The sequence below is a fragment of the Genypterus blacodes genome, unplaced genomic scaffold, assembly GCF_046128005.1.
Source record: "Genypterus blacodes isolate CSIRO-AG114 ecotype Tasmania unplaced genomic scaffold, CSIRO-AGI_Gbla_v1 ptg000133l_1, whole genome shotgun sequence".
NCBI lineage: Eukaryota > Metazoa > Chordata > Actinopteri > Ophidiiformes > Ophidiidae > Genypterus > Genypterus blacodes.
The window spans coordinates 328,593-346,426 of NW_027466935.1; the positions used below are offsets into that span (position 1 = coordinate 328,593).

At 43.5% G+C, this 17,834-nt stretch overlaps 1 protein-coding gene across 2 annotated transcripts in view; it reads right to left on the bottom strand.

The window, feature by feature from the left end:
* znf462 (zinc finger protein 462) overlaps positions 1 to 17,834 on the bottom strand; it is a 42,030-nt gene that overhangs the window by 22,571 nt on the left and 1,625 nt on the right. For both annotated transcript variants that reach the window (XM_076163708.1, XM_076163709.1), the window contains exon 2: positions 145 to 392. In XM_076163708.1, the coding sequence (XP_076019823.1) occupies positions 145 to 352 (208 nt within the window). In that variant the 5' untranslated portion in view covers positions 353 to 392. The remainder of the gene's footprint in view (positions 1 to 144; positions 393 to 17,834) is intronic.

The following is a 17,834-nucleotide window of genomic DNA, read 5'->3' on the forward strand; positions in this document are numbered from 1 at the left end:
GCTTTAGTGAAAAAGACAAGTGTTTAAATCATAACCTATAATAGAAACAGTGACAAAGTAATTATTATATCTCCAAAAACCAAGTAATGCTGCCTAATACCCAACAAGTTATCTATAACATTCAGTGTGATGTGTTGGACATACTCGTTCCAGCTTTAGGAGGCGTATAATCCTTGTCGTCTTTATTTTCGTATTCCTCATTATCCTCCTCATCTTCATCCTCCTTTACAGAGTCAGACTCGTCCGCATCAGCAGGTTGCAGAAAAACTGTGTGTACTTCCTGAATGTGGGTCTTCAAGTCATCGTATGACTCGGCGCGGAAGTCACAGCCGTCACACTGCAATACCTCCATCACTGAAAGGGGGGAGCGCTCCCTGGAAAATCAGGGAAACCTGGGGGGAAAAAAGAAAAAGGGAACCATGAGGACATAATCTCACACAGGCAGGATAAAATGAGACTGTAAGTCTTGCTACTGAAAAAACATACTGCAGCAGAGACTGACTGCATGTACAGAGCGCCTACAGGACAGAAGTTAGTTCAAAGATCTAATTGTATGCGGTTATGTGTCACCTTTCAGTTTGGCAACTTAATCATCATGTTCTACCACAAAAATGATCTCTGCTTGATGCTCCAACATGATCGGCCATGACCAGTGGCAATTGCTGCTTATTCCTGGTGTGACAAAGGACAAACAACTGCTTAAAAGATAGCTGTTCTACAGCCAATTCAGTATTTAGTAAGAATATGCACAAAGGGTGAAGGCCTGGTGGATCAGTGGTTAGTGCTGCCAAATCACTTCAAATCCAGCCTGTTCTTTTCTGTGTGGACTTTACATGACAGTTACAACACGACATGTGTCCGTTCCTTTTTGTGTGTGTGTGTGTGTGTGTGTGTGTGTGTGTGTGTGTGTGTGTGTGTGTGTGTGTGTGTGTGTGTGTGTGTGTGTGTGTGTGTGTATATATATATATATATATATATATATATATACACACACACACACACACACATATATATATATATATGGTAAGAATTAAATGGTTACTATCATACAAAATGGGATAAAAAACTGTCTTTGATTACGGCTCTCCATAAACTCCATAAACTATGCCAGAGATAGAATGTGTCATGTTGAACACGACAAAGGGGGGAATTCTGCAGATGTTGATGTTAGTCAGAGTACTAAGACGATGCCAGTTGTTTGCGTAGCATCATTCCAAGAACAATGGATGGACTGAGGAGGGATTATGGGCCTATTTGTCCCATTTTTATTACCCTGGGATAAGCAACAGCTGGAGAGCAGCTCCACGGCCCAGTATTTAGAGCAGAGTACTCTGTTAGATTGTATCTGCTGAAATAAGATTGAATGAATGAAAGCAGAGATGAAGGCTTTATGTCTTCAGGCTGCCCTGCCAGTCCTACTTCACTGGGAAAATGGAGGATGAAGAAGGAAAGATGAGAAGATGAGGCCATCATTTCACTGCTCTTTTGCCCCAACAATGTCATACCTCAACCTTTTACCAGAAAAGTGTAGTATATCAAAAATAAGATTAAGGATTTACTTGATTTACATGACAAGGGAAATACAACAATGCATTGCTGTTGCTTAATACAGTTGACCTATTCCTTTGGTAGAAAATCCCACCTGGAGTCCCCCATGTGTAGCCAGTTTCCATTAACTTGCCTCATCTACTCATATTTAATTAGTAATTCTATGTTTTTATGAAATGCATTTTGATATCTCAAAACGTTGGCAGGGCTCAAAGTTGAGTTGATTCTGATGTGCAGGTATACAAAGTAGATCTGAGTTCCTCCCCTTGGAGCTTCAATCGTCAATTTTCAGCTGCCTGAATCGCAACTTGTGGTATTTATACACTGAAAGTGTCTGCAAAGGAACAAAGATGCCTTGTAAAAGCACAGTATTGTTTATCTCTACATCACCAAATCCGCCTACTAGTGCAGTATAACAGCAGATACACTGCTTATAGTTATGTTGGGAAGGTTGTTTTTAGGAGTCATAGTGCTGTATGTTTGCGTTATCGGAATCTTTCCCATCCTTACCTTCCAAAACTCACACCATTCACACCGCAAAAGCATATTCCAGTATCATTACTCTCCAATAGATGCCACTGAGCAAACTAGGGCCGTCGGACACCTTCAATGACAGCATCAATCCTTATGATACATTGTAAACATGTTTGAAACTTTAAAGAACATTTCTGGGTCTTTTTCCACCTCAATTATCCCTAGAAATAGTGCAATATTCCCCCACACTCAGATTCCATCCACACTTAAGCACATACTGTGTTGACAATTTGAGTGTTTTCCATTTGTCAAATAGTGTTCTTTTATGATATTCCCCCTTTACTGGCCAGTTTGACCGTAACTGGAAACAAGGGAGGAGCAAGAGCAGGCAGTAAGTCTTCACCCAGAGTCAAACTGGGGACATTGTGGTTACATGGATAAGTGTGTCAAACCGCTGGGCTGCCTGGACGCCCCCAGCCAGACTCGTTATTACTCCAAATAAACACAGACTGATGAGCACTTCCCCAACTAAAACACTCGTCTGAAAGCCGAGCGCCATCCTTCAAACATTTTACATTTGCTGCGAGTGCTTCAATGGCGTGTCAAGTTAGGCAAAGACGAGGCTAGTTTGAATCTATTCAAAGAGCGTTATTGGTTTACACTGGGAGCACGAGCCACTGTTTCAGTTTCCGCAGCTCTTTACGACACAAATATTCCGCATCATAATACTCTGTGGGTCTCGTCTGGAATCTGACAAGAACACATTCGTGCTGAAAAGCTCGAGTCAACACTCATGGGACATCAGATCGATAGCAGGAATAACAACCAGACACATAATTAATGTTCCCCATAGCTCACGATTTCACTGAACAAAATTAGTATTTACAGCTCAATCATCGTCAAAACTATAGGAGCCGCATCACTACACATTAACCATTCATATACAACAATTGTGGCTCCGCTCTCTGAGACGTTACACAGAGGAAAGGGAAAACTGCACCCATAGCAAGAAAAAGCACAAGCAAGACACGCACTAACTAAATAAAGAAACAAGCTAGTATACCTACAATGACTTTTTGCAATTATTAGTACCAGTTAGTAAGTATGGATATATATACAGTATGTGAAGTACTACTGCTGACGTGATCATGCCAGTCTCATTCAGTCACAAAAGCAACTTATACCCATTGCAGTGGTATTCCCTGATGGCCGAGGCCTCTTTCTGCAGGATAATGCGCCCGGCCACACTGCAAAGATTGTTCAGAAATGGTTTGAAGAACATGACAAAGAGTTCAAAGTGTTGATTTGGCCTACAAATTCCCCAGATTTCAATCTAATAGAGCATCTGTGGGATGTGCCGGAAAAACAAGTCCAATCCATGGAGGCCTCGCAGGACTTAAAAGGATCTGCTGCTAACGTCTTGGTGCCAGATACCACAAGACACCTTCAGAGGTCTTGTGGAGTCTATGGCAGGAGGGGGACCTACATAATATAAGGCAGGTGGTGTTAATATTGTGGCCGACTGGTGTATTTGGCGGCACGGTCAATATAAGGCATGAATCTGAGGAATCTGAGGTCAAAAAGGTCAATAGCTTGTTAGGGCGAATGTTGCAATTTGGGGCCTCCTACTTCACAGTCTTACTTCATACTTTTTGCCCAGCAACAACCTAGAGAGATATCGCTTGTCTGACACACTCGTGTTAAGAATAAGAAAAGCATGTTAGTAAAAAGGTCTAGTCCCGCCAACGTTCAAACTAAAAAAAAGGCCAAACTATAAATTCTGCATTTATACCAACACGTACTGAGGCTTTTGACAGATTTGCAATAGGTTTTTTTTAAATTTTATTCTTATCTCCTCTGGTACGGTTTGTCCTGCATCACTGCTCAATAAAGTCAGTGCATCATATTGATTCATACTTTATTTCTCTGTTATGGACTAAACCACAGTAAAATGGCAATAAACTCTGCTGGGACTGGGACAGAAAGCAAAACACACAAGTAGTGATAGGAAAATTGCTGCTTATTAATATAGTATTAGTGTTGACATAGTTTTCCAGAAGCATATCCCAGCATGCACCGGGGTAAAGGAAGGACACGCAATACTAAGTTTCCGGTATAAGTCACCAAACCTGCATGTCTGTGGGTGAAATTAAACAAAAAACAATGCAAACACAACAAGAAAATGCTAATTCCACACTGATAGAAGCCACTTTACTGGTGGTGTACTTAAATTAATGATTATTTTATACAATTAAAGCGTTGTATTTTTGCTTCAAACAAAGTCAAGTTGATAATTTATTAGTTAATGAAAAGAAAATAATGACCATCTTGCAAATTAGTCAATAATTTTGATCATTTACTTAAAATGCCAACAGTTTGCATGATTTATTCAAAGTTATACAAAGCGTTTGCTGCTGCTCTCTTTCATATTGCTGTTGGAATACATTTGTGTTTGTTGTATTGTTTGGGCTTCCAGACAAAAGAAGTCATTTGAATATGTCACCTTGCAGAATAGCTTATAACTGAATAATTGGACAAAAATACTATAAAGATTAATCAATAATGGGTAAAGAAAACATTGGTTGTAGCCAGAACTGCAAAGAGAAAATCTGCAGTGATTTAAGTGAAACGTCAGCGCAGCTTTGGTCCCACTGTCACATTTAGTTTACGGTCACTGATAACGTTTAGATGCCCTTTAAAACTTCAATTATACAGCCATGGAGGCAATAAATCGTTTTTATTAAACATTATGTCTTCACCTTAATGAGATCAAAATGGGCACAAATCGCAGTATACTTACTCCGAGAGACTGAATTAGATGATGCGATTGGAAATTGATTTATTCGGGTATGTGCGCGTTCTGAATCGGAGTACTATGCCTCTTGTTTGTCCTCAGTGGGCACAATCAGCTCATCCTGCCATCACACAACACATCATTAATACTCGGACAGCGGCGGAATCTATACAGCTTGATGCCATTTTGCTGTTATTTCCAGTAAGGATGCCTGTAAACACACTAACCAGTAGTGAAACCAGACATTGCCAGATAGTGACCAGGATCGACTGGAAATCCCACCCTGTCTCCACACCCAGACATTCAACCAGTGAAGAGCTCCAAACTGCCCGAATGTCCCTGAGCAACCAGGGGCTCCATTGTTGTCCAGGGTCGAGTTACAGCCTCAGCTTTGGGCCCCACCCTGCTCTCTTGGCAGTTCGCTGCTGTTTTGAACAAAGTTTCTTTCTAATGCCAGGTTCCTTGACATGGATATCAAGAGAATCCTTTAGGAGAAGGAGGGGAGAGGAATGCCCAAGGATACCAAAAAGAACCCAAAAAACCTTCCGACACAACCACCATCTGCCTTAGAATTGGCTGTGTGTGTTCAGCCAGTCGGTCCTTGTGCCACACAGAGTTAATGGGTGAGATTGTGTAACTGCTTTCATCTCGTCAGCTGGGGCTCTGACAGGCAGCCACTGAGCTGCTCAGATCCTCATCTGAGCTGAGCTTCAAGGGCAGCCATTTTAGGAGCCGACTATGTGCGCTTAGGTGTTCAGCCAGCACACAACATGGACCCACAGATCTGATCCTCTTCCTCAAAGGCAGGCAGCCTGTCACTGGAGAGTTGCTGACAGAAATCTATCTGCCAGATGTACGGCACTGTACCCAAGCCTGCTGCCCACACAGCTCAGCAGAAAACATCTCACACTCTTGCCAGCGTGACTTTGCCAAGCCCTTCATTTCTCAGCGACATTATCCCTCGCGTCAAGAGACTTTCAGGAAAAATGCAACAATCTCAATTGCAAAGGAAAAAAACAGAGGAGTTCAGAACGAGTGGCATTTGTGGAAAAAAGAAACAGACAAATAAACACTGTATGTTCTTAAGATCTGCCAACTGCGGCGATACACAAGGGGGTCTAAAAATGCGAGGCATGTCTGAACTTCCCTGTTTTTTCAGAGCTGTGCAACCTCTGAGGAGAAGACAAGAAGGGACAGAGAGAAGCTGGCCTGAAAGGGGGGGAAGGGGGGAGGGGGAGAGAGGCAGCAGGAGAGCATGACGGAGCCACCTGGAAGACCTTCGCTGGAGAGCAAGAGAGGACAAAGCCATCAAACTGGGCTCCCCAGATTCCAAAGTCTACTGACATTTGTTAATCACCAACCGGTCTCTCTGCATCGGCGAGCTCTGCCAGCAGTCACACCCTCTACTCAAACTGGCTGACAGCAGCTGCTCTGTCTGAAAGAGAGCCTTTGAATAAGCCAGCATTAAGCTGATTAGGAGCACAGAGGTTTTGTCCTTAACTGTTGGTTAGTGCGACCATCTCATGCTACTGGGGAGAGGAAAGGCCACGGATATGTTACATTGTGTGGCGAGCATCCTGGCTGCAGACAATTCCTCTGGCAAACAGGACAGGACGTGCATCTTGTCAACTCGCAGAGCCTCAATAATTAATGACCCATTGATTGAAAATGACAGCCGGGCTTTTTTAAAGGAAAAATACAGTGGCGATAATAGCAGATAGCCCTGAGCAGCGCTTATCGATTTTCGCCGAGACGAGATGACAACATCAGAGAAAAATCGATACATTTTTCAGTTTCAAGAAAGTTATTTTTTTCCCTTTAAAAGAAAAGAGACATGAGGGAAAGCGAAAAAGCGGCTGCATAACACTTCAGGTTCTGATCTCTGAGTCCTCCAAGGTTTACGTGGGCTCTGCCAGATCACAGAGAGAGAGAGCTAGAGAGCTAGAGACCAAGAGAGAGAGAGAGAGAGAGAGAGAGAGAGAGAGAGAGAGAGAGAGAGAGAGAGAGAGAGAGAGAGAGAGAGAGAGAGAGAGAGAGAGAGAGAGAGAGAGAGAGAGAGAGAGAGAGAGAGAGAGAGAGAGAGAGAGAGAGAGAGAGAGAGAGAGAGAGAGAGAGAGAGGAGAGAGAGGGAAAGAGAGAGAGAGAGGGAGGGAGAGAGAGAGAGCAGACGACGGCAGAGAAAGATCTCATTGTGTCTGCGGGAGAGCAGGGAAGGCTACGTCACAGGACCTGAGAGAATTTGGCCACTTGCACAAGCAGCAGACTGAGAGATCAAGATGGCTGCTCCCATCCCAGCAAACTCGACCCACCAGATCTGATAGTGTTAATCAAACAAAGTGTGAATCCAATACAACCAGACCAACAACTGTAGTCTGAAAAAGCTAAACCTGGAACTAAAGAATGACCTTCATGGAGATAGCAGACAGTCTCTTTTACAAGGCTAATATCGTTTGCAATCGCCTTGTGAAAGACACAGGTTCAAATGTCGACACTTTACTGTGATCGTCAATTCAATCCAGTTTAAGAGACAGAATCCTTGTGCCACAAACACACGCACCACAACGGTAAAGCAAACAAGATCATCGCCAGCAGCATTTGCATGGTGACAGAACCTCTCTGTCTCTGCAGCAAACAGACCAGTTAAAGATTCTATGATGGCTTCAACAGGCAATCTGATACAGACATCAGTCCCCGTCCCCTGTCTCCGTCTCTGTCTCCTTCCCTTAGAACCTGTATTTACCAACTGTCTTCTCAGGAATCCACAAATGCATCTACGGTTAAAATGTTCCACTTTTTCAGCACTTCCTTCCTGGGTATGAGGGCCTGTTTGAAAAGTTCTGAGCCTGGCAACGGGAGCTGAGCCAGTCTTTTTTTCTCTTGCTCTGCATTATATTGAACGAACTCATGCCAACCCAAGATAACAGAATTTGAATGCATACTGTTTTCTAATAATGGAAATATGTGTTATAATATCAAAACTTGGCTTTTAAAGGGCTTCAACGATTAGGCTTTGCATTTTAAAGAACTCTAGAGTAGTCAAATTATTCCCAGTGCCGTGTGTGTGTGTGTGTGTGTGTGTGTGTGTGTGTGTGTGTGTGTGTGTGTGTGTGTGTGTGTGTGTGTGTGTGTGTGTGTGTGTGGGGGGGGGGGGGGGGGGTTGTTACTGCCAAGCATCTGTAGGCAGGAAATGATTGTCCAAAAATATTTTCGGAAATGATTTAATATTGGCTTTGTCACACTGACTATAGTATTTCTATGGGCGCAGACCAATAGACGGTTGCATGAGACGTGACTATGGACCGACATCTGATGAGTGGGCTCTGTACGAAGTAACACCACAGCTACTGCTCATCACAGCAGTTGACAACCCTGATGCCGCATTTTCTCCAACTGCCAGAAAATCCTGAAAGATTGGTTCCCAAATGTTATTTTTTTATAATATGAACTGATACTAAGGGCAACATTCTAGAAAGTACTGTTGCATTGCAAAGAAGTAGACAAAGAGCTTCTATCCTGTCAGGTTACACACACTTCTATGAGTAGGTACTATTCAAATTAATGTTTCAGGTCAATAGAACAGCAAATGCTTGATGTACCTTGATGCTTTGTTTTTAAGGAATTATTATACATGAACTTAAACCAAGACTTGTATTAACGACCTCATTGTTGCCTCTAGTACGGATTCTTCATTGGAACAAAGCTGTTTGAACATTTTCTAGATTTCTTATCGCACCATTGTGTTTGTCACAGGGCTGCACAGCTACAGAACAACTACACACCTGCACCAGGCTCATATCTACTCCTGAAATCCTTTAGTGCTGATGCAAGTATGAGCAAAACCCAGCAGTAGAAAGAATTATTTATTCTGGCCTCAAAGTTTTAATCATTCTCTTTACTCGATGAAACTGTGAGGGTCTGAAACCAGGAGACCAAGGTGAGACTTTGTTTTTAAATTCAAACTTGTAAGTTTTTCTGAAGCAGTTTGCCGTGGTGAACATGATATTACTGACAAATGTTCTGGCGTTCACACACACATATCTATGACATAAAGAAGGAGGTTGCAGTGGCATAAAACAAACATTGACTTGTGATTAACCGTGCAGGGAGGGTAGATCAATTATTTGTAAGATGGGTTGTGCAGATCCTCCTCATAGTATAGACCATATCCTGGAAGTATTTCCACTGATGCAACAGAGGAAACATTTTGTTTCTCAGTACCATTTTCCCCTCACATCCATCCAATCATTCCCTCCTTATATGCACTTATGTGAACACCCGGGACACCTCACACATTTTTGCAATTTTAATACAAAAGCCAGAAGCATTTTTGTAAGCAAACTCAAATCAAATATGAAAGTCTCTTAGGGTAGAAATGCTAAAAAACCGGTCCAAACCAGGTTTTCTCACACGGAGGAGCAGCGAGTCTGCCACTGCCACTGCCAACTTTCAGGCTACTCTGATTTGCAAATAGAGCAGCTACAGACACATGAGGGTCAGCACATCTGACTCACTCCTTTCCAACGTCTGTGGGGAATCGTAACACAGCATTTCCACTTCAGCTGTAGCAAAACTCACTCAGCCTTAGCGTTCCACAAAACCACCACGGGGAAACGTGACGTCTAACTGCTGCGCTTTAGACTTTACGCTTCACACCTCTGCATGGAGAAGAACACGTGTGTGAAAGATCACGTTAGAGATTATGTTGTGAAAATGGCACCGAACATGAGATAAGAGTAGTTTACTGTGCAGCCGTGGTAATAACAAACCACAAGCTTCTTATTTATTTAATTATCTTTCAACGCAACATTTGTTCGATTGATATTGCCTGGAATGCACAGTAAAAACATTGTTTTTAATAATTACCATTTAAACGCTATAGCAAATAAACTCTTCAAATGAGATCAAGTACAATACAAAAGCATATTTTTCTTATTCAGGTTTGGTAACATGACAAAGGTTTGTTGATGGCAAACCAAAGCATTACCGGCACCCATATGTGCGTGTAACACACACACACACACACACACACTCACTCACCCATGCAAAGTTTTAACTTGCACATACACACACTTCCCACTTCAACCACACACCCTCAAAGCAGAATTCCAGCGTTGGCTTGTCATAGCTTTTTCAAGGCTGAACCTCACCTGCAGTTCTCAGACACACAATCCCCTATGAGCTCTATGTCACACAGAATAACTCCCTAAAAAGGATCTCCTAAAGAATTCCTTAAGGCACACTTTGGAAGGTATTTGGGTTCAGATTAGGAATAGTGCAAACCAACCAAAACAGCAGTGTCTGGTTTGCCCGATCCTCTGGCCTGTGTGCAGCTTACACTCCTGTTGGCTCACAGTTGGGCTTTTATCTGTCAGCATTGTAGCAGATAACAACACTGGTTCAAAAGAGGAAAGCTGGTCTGACCTGACTGACCTTCATATTCCAATAATGTGTCACTGTCTGAGTGTATCGACAGATAAAACCGCAACACTGCTTGCATGTAAAGTACTGCGAGTGTGAATTCCACTCATCCAACTTTGATGCCTCCAACTCTGAGTGGGTGCTGTCACTTTGGCCCCTCCAACCCGATTAGTGAACATGGATACAAAATGGGATTAATACACCACTAATCAATGAAATTTGACGCAACAGACAATTTCGAAAACCACAATTTAACCACTTAATCCTGTCGACAGATATGCTGTTACTGTTACGTTAACAGCGACTTCATCCTTTATCTCCTCCCCATCTGTCATCACAGTACAGAGCTTCCTGAAATGATGTGATCACATGGTGCTGCTCATTTGAGGAAGTCTGAATACACAGAGATGAGACATCGATCCCACCTGGCCGATCAATAGGCCCGGCCTATTCAGAGATGTGAGGAATCAATAATGTTCAGTATGATCGTTTTGTCACAACATTCATCAGACATCTGCTGGAATGGAATCAAAGGGACAGGGGGGGGAAGCCGTGAAGAAAAAGAATAAAAAGGGAGAAGGAATGAAGCAGAGCCGAGCTGCCATCAGATTTCATCGCAAAGGCCATTTAATGTTTGGACCCATACGGAAATGCCCCTTAAAGAAATCTCCATAATCATCAACGTTGACTTAACACCGAGTGTTAGGAGCCAACAGACAGAAACAATGGGGTTTATCTCACAACAGGATCTGTTTCAGGAAGCATCTGACACTCAAACAACTAGGTCAACCTTTAACCAGCCACCAGCAGAATTCTTTCCTCTGCTCTCCTTCATCCTCGTCCTTCTGAAAGCTCTAAAGCAGAGGAGGGAGCTCAACGTTTGTCGCCCTATTTTCTTGTTAAATAGAATCTATTTGTATTCTATTCAATTTGGCGTTTAACAATCTTCATCAATACTTAATAAAGCCTTAAGCTTGGTTGGATTCTCAGTGACGATGACAGGATACTACCAAGCTTTCCAACAGCAGGAAAGCCAGTTAGTTTGGAATAAAGATGTAAATGTTCTACATTACATCACATTTCCTGACATGATTTGATGTATGTTACGTACATAAGTATATTTTTAGTAAGAAATCATCCTCAGCTTGCTCCCCTACCCCTCGGCGTGGAAACATAAAGCTGCTATGTGCGTGTGCATGCCGTGGATCCACTCTGCCATCCTGTAGTTATTTTAAGGCTGCTGTTGGCCTCTAAGTAGTTTTTCTTTCAGAGCTTCCTCCACACTATATGTGGCCATCCATCTTAGAAAGATGACCTGATCTAGATTTAAGGTCGTGATGGTGCCATAACTCCTCCTCGTCTTGACGGCCGTCTGAAAACCTGGTTTGAAATCCAACACGTACAGCAGTTGAGATCTTCAAAGCGTTGATGTTGGCTCCATAGCACTCTGCATACAGACATTTACTTAAAGTCGGGTTTTGTTTGATCTAGTTTGAATGGCTTTGCTTGTATTGAGAGGAAACTAAAGTAGAAGAAGCTCAACCCATATTTCCAAAGACAATCACTTGGCTCTACATACAATTACAACCCTTGATTAATGAAGTTTGTGCATGTGTTTGCAACCACAACATTCCCACATGCAAATACTGTGAGCAGGTTTTAGTTTTGCTCTCATTCGAGCGAGAAAATGACCACTTCCGATGTGAATATTAAAGAAACAAGCTCCGTAATCCTCCACTTTCTCAAAGGAGTGGTAAATACAGGTGCAGAGCTTCTCAGACGCTGCAATCCAGAGAGCGTTGCTGATCTGTCTGCAGCCTGACCTTCACAGTGTCACATTTAGAGCGGTGGAAGGAAAAAAAAAAAGAGAAACACCTCACTGCAGCAGGCACCAAAGGAGCGGAGGAACTGCTCTGGGCTTGCCACGTCGCAACTGTGTTGACTGTACACAGGTTTGGAAGAACGAGATAAACCAGGAGAGCTGCGACCTCACACTGCTCACAGCGTTATTAGCCTTAGAACTGGTTTACTTATCAACAGTGTGTTTGAGATTCCTCCAGATAGTCCGTCAACTCGGAACGCATACCCGACGTGAACGTGTGCAGCCTCAGTCACGAAGGACAAAGAGCACCGTCTGATCTTTGAACCTCAACCAATAGTGCTGACTGAGGACTTCCAGAACGTTTTCACATCAAATAACAAACAGGGGAGAAGGGAAGAGAGAGGAGACGGCATTAAGCGTTGTTCCTATGTTAATCCCAGGAAGAGATGATCATTTGGTATTTTGAGTCTGCAGCGTCCATACTGCAAGGTCACGCTGTGTCTGTGTCAGCCTCTCTCTCTCTCTCTCTCTCTCTCTCTGACAGATGGTTACCTGACATCACCCTCCCAGCCAAGACAGCCTTTAATACTTAATATCCCCGCTCACGCTCCTCTTTAAAGGAACGTTCTTCGCAAACCAAGACATTTCCTTTTTCCATCAAAGACTTATACTTCACCAGTTCTATCTTCCTGTCTAAAGTGCCAGCACCAAAAAAGAGAAGGCGAGAGAAGGAAGCTGGCCATGGCGGTGCAAGTAACTGCCATTGTCTCGTTTGCAAAAAGGAAATGTGTCTTCAGCAGAGAGCGTTCAGGAGCAACGTTTGACCTCCTGTGCAAAGGCAGAAGAAGATAATGACCAAGTGGATTAGGAGGAGACCAGCATTAATGGCCATCATCCCTCCACGTGACTGCCTTCCTCAGGTTGTCATGGTGAAACCTACACAAGGCTGATAAAAAATAACCACTCTAGTCTTAATGTAGTTCTTGCAGCCTTTTTGCATTTTTCCCCCCCTTGCATTTACGTTTTAATCAAAGCCTTCTGAGATATTTATGTGACCTTCCAGCCTGGATGTTTCACAGAGCAACAAAACAGGAGGCTGGCAAATCCCCCAGCTAAAGCCTGCTGGGTGTGAAGGTTAGATAATGAATACCCTCATAGTCACTCTCTTCATTCCTGTCATCAGTGCCCAAAATTAACCTTTTATACAAGATGGGGATTTTCTAACCCATCCATGTCTATTCAATGGAAAAAGCGCAAAATAAATGGCAAAATTAAAAGCACAAATCAAAACAGAGGGAACCAAATTGTCCAGCACACAGACATGCACGCCTTGAGCTCTATGGAAGCCTATTGCTCAACCTTCTCTTAGTATAGTCACCTCTCTTGGCCGCTCTCTCCTCTTTCACTCGCTCTCTCTCTCTCTCTCTCTCTCTCTCGGGGCTGACAGAATTATCTTCTGCATCAGAGCTGAGGCTGGGCCAGCGCTCCACACAGAGGACTCCATTTCACACAGCAGCCCCACTGTGGCCAAGGAGACAGCCAATCACACTGGAGTATCAGTGGCATGGCCATCCACCATTTTGTGCTCCTCAAGGTCTTTGACTGTCCTGCTCAGCTGAGTGGAGCTGCGTCTGCAGGCTGTGCTATCTTGTTACACAGATGGAAGTGTTTAGCTTTAAGAGCACGGACCTGGACTAGCAGCTTCCCTCCTGTGGGCTCCTCTGCACTCTGTCATGCCTGTCGGCGAAAGCAGAAGTGAGATGTGTGGTTTTGTGCTCTGCAAGATGGCCTCCTAGAGTGCATCTCCACTGTCCTTCACTAGCTGAGGACAACAACCTAGAGACATCAGAGGATCTATGATTGAATCTCCCTTGAGACTTCAGCCAAACCTTCAAAGAAACATACCACATTCATATAGATCAGACTGTTTCAGTAAGAACACATCTACACTACGGCCGATTGCCTCAAAGCTGTTGCGTATACATTGTTGTACTTTCACTTAAATGAACTAAACCCTTTATTTCTAGATTAAAAATCATAAAACATTAAACTTGGGGCAACCCTCTGCCACGCGGTTAATTAAATATTCCGACCCAAAAAATGATTAAGCGGCCAACTTAATTGATGCCTGAGGTGAGATTATTTTTGTAAATTTTGTATGGGGAAGAATAGGTACAGTAGGTAGGTGTGTTAGGGTTTTCTTGGGAGACCTTCTGCTCTCGAGCTTGAAGAGAAAAAATTCAGAGAGGATCCATCACGTACGCATGTAGGCTACGGCAATAATAACCATGTGCAAACATTACATCATGTGCATACAGACAGTTCATAACACAGTTTGTTCAGATCTCTCCAACAGAAGACACATGGGATTGGCGTCCAAGGATAGATCTTAGGGGGGGGAGACCAGGAAGTGGGTTTTTTTTCCACAAGGACAATTACTCCAGGAAACTGAACATTCCATGCAGCCTTGTAGTCCATCTATCCTTGGAAACCATTACTTGGACTAAATCTATCTGCTGCTGTCCAAAATGAATGTTGCCCCATAGTCAAACACATTTATCTCCAAATATGACAATAATCTCTAAAGCTCCACTGGTTCCAATCAAACCTCAATCATCTCAATCTTTCTCACTTTGTCTGCAGTATCTAATTTCACCAAATCACCCTAAAAAAGAAAGTGCCGTTACAAGAAAAGGGTTTCTGGTAAATGCAGTTCAATGGACGCCTGCCAGAAAAGGCTGCAATGCTGACTTCCCTGCAAGCCTGACATGGCAGTTACTACAGTTACAGGGAGTGGGTGAGATTACAAGCTGGTCAGGATGGAGAGTATTTCAGACTGACCAGAGGGGAGCAGAAGCAGGGTGAAGAAGAGCAGAGCAGTCATCCTCGGTCTGGAGTGAAGGCTTTTTAATGGCGATCTTTAGAAAAAGCAAGAGGTGAACGCACACCGGAGGGAGAGAATCGAGGTTCCTCCCCAGGTGTGCCGAGCCAAACTCATGAGGCAACCCAACAAAGTTTGAGACGGAAAGATGAGAGAGCCATCAATATTAACTTACCACCGAGACCTCTTTTCCAAGCTCTTAAATATTTAATCGTCCTTGGACAGCTCTGTTGCTTCGTAGGCCCGAGCCAGTGGATCCCTTCTACAAGACCACTCCTGTTCCTGCTCAATGAAGGCCTTGTCCAGCGGCACCACACTGCCCAAGGAACGGGCGTCTCCAAAGAATTCAGGCAATTTTCCACCACTCGCTGCTCAAGGCGGACAGAGCTGGGCGACTGTGTTTTATAAGAGAGGGAGCATAAATCCTGAATTCAGGCCGCGATCCTAACCTGTGTAGACCGATTCATTCTACCGGATTACTTATCTGAGACAGCACCGCCACTGTGCCAGTAGTGTTTATTTTATATAAAAACGTAGCCTCTGATATGTAGGCTTAAAATAGCATCAGACATCTATCTCAGAACAGAGCTATTTCCAAGCCAGGAGCGTTTTTCTTTTCAGTTGAGGAAGACAAAGCTGAAGTGTTGATGTTCTGATGGAAAGCAGAGAGGAGGAACCAGTTTAACGGTGGTGTAACGTGGCAACTGACAACAGAAACTGGAATGACACCACCTAGCCAGCTACTTCCTTGTTCCATTTAACCCCCAACACGAGGCTGGGTTTTAGTTCTTCATAGAGGCCAACCTTAAACTGCAATTAATTACTAGTTAGTGGCTCCCCGCCGGTTTTAAGAGTTCAATGCTATCCTACGGTGTAATGACAAGAGGAAATGATGGTGGTCGAGATCGAGACATAAATGTGTTTATGGCGTGTAGGTCAGTTTAAAATGACAGTTGGTGCTGTTCGGTAATGGGTGCAGAGTTTTTGGGAAGTGCAGGCCTGTGTGTTTGAGCACAGTAACAAGTGTAGTGCCGGGGCCAGGCTACATCTCATGAGCCATGCATCATGTCAAGAAAGCACTCACTGGAGCATTTCAATTTGCTTTTGTGTGTCTCCCTGGCCTTCTTCACTGCCCCAGGTAGAGAAGAATGGAAGGAGTGCATCAGCAAGAGTGTGTGTGTGTGTGCGTGCATGGGTGTGCGCTTGTGAATGAGAGAGAAGGAAGTGAGAGAGCGCTCATGTGTGTGTGTGTGTGTGTGTGTGTGTGTGTGTGTGTGTGTGTGCAAGGGACACAGAAAGAGTAACAAAGTGAGCGATGAGCTGCACAACCACTTCCTTCCAGCATTCAAAAATTGACTGAATTCTCCTCTTATTTAATTTTCTATCTGCTATAAAGAGCTTTTAGTCAAATCTTGAAATGCAAAAAAATCCAATTATATTTTTTTCCTTACAAAGTATGCAGCACAATACTGCTGTAACCTTAAAGCTTCACTGCAATAAAGAATCAATATGATACATGAGGGAGTGATAAATGTTTGAAATTCAAATGCCTCCATTTGAAAATGATTTGCAGCATTTCAGATTTTGCTTTATACAAGGACCCTAAAATTAGAATTCACCTGAAACTACACACACACACACACACACACAATAGGGCCATAGAGGGCGCTGTGCCACGTCAGGGGATCTGACCTCTGTGACATCACAAAGATTACTTCCTGTTGGTGGTGCACACAGCTCATAGAAACTGGATGCACTGAATTCACACAGAAAGGTCACGGCAAAACTAAACGCATCAAACTGTGCAATATACAGCCACAAAAGCCTTTGATGTGTACTGGCAGCGTCCCTTTAAGACACCAAGACATGTGCTGCATTTAGAAACGACTGGAATGAGGATCTCAATGGCTGACACTATTATAAACAAATTGCAGGAAATGCAAGCAAGCTGTTGCAAAAACAAAGATCTCTGGTCCACATGACCTTACCACTGAGGTGAGGCGAGCCCACAGATTACCCACATGAACAAGCTGGAGAACTGGGAAAAGAGTTAAGAATGTGTAGAAGAGCTGTGAAAGTTACTACAGGCACTGAAAGCACCAAGCAATCTGAAACTGTCCCAGAGATAATCTAGGCAGAGACTCAGAGGTTATTTAAAAAAAAAAAATCAACTCCAGGATTAAAAAAGCTTTTCTGATTTGCCAAATATCCACCAGCGCGTCTCTCTGCGCGTGTGTGTGTGTGAGACCAAACGTGCGCATCACAGCGGCGTGCTGCCCAGACGTCCCCTCTCAGCTGCTCTGTGAGAACCTGTTTGCCCTGCCACGCCGGGGGAGAAGGAGCATCGCCACCATTTTGATTGCTCTTCTCAGCCTCGGCGTTGTCGCAGCACAGTGTGTCAAGCTCGCAGTCTCCTTGTCAGCAAGATTTCACACAGTGGCCAGGGGGAACTGCAGAGCATAGCACACACACATATACACACACACACACACACACAGATACTCCTTCACACACACAACAGCTTACAAACACACTACCTCCTCTTGCCTTAACCTACACTACAGAGATCTGATATACATGTGAAGTCATCTAAGGTTGACAGGGTGCATACATGTCCTTAACCTCTCAGTGTTGCAACCTAGAGCCCATCGATAACATCTCCACGACCTCGTGTGTCACCCCAGATGACTTTATAGCTCATATTAAATTGTACTTTCACACAAATACAGATATGTGTTGAGAAGCCAAACAGCAGGAAAGAGACAAAAGCTTTAAAGTGAGAATAGAAGACGAATAGTTTTGTAATTAAATGGTGTTGGAGTCAAAATTGAGCGAAAACCCAACCGAACTAAAATGCAGTGAATCATGAGATCTTGAGAACTTCCTTAAAGAGCAAG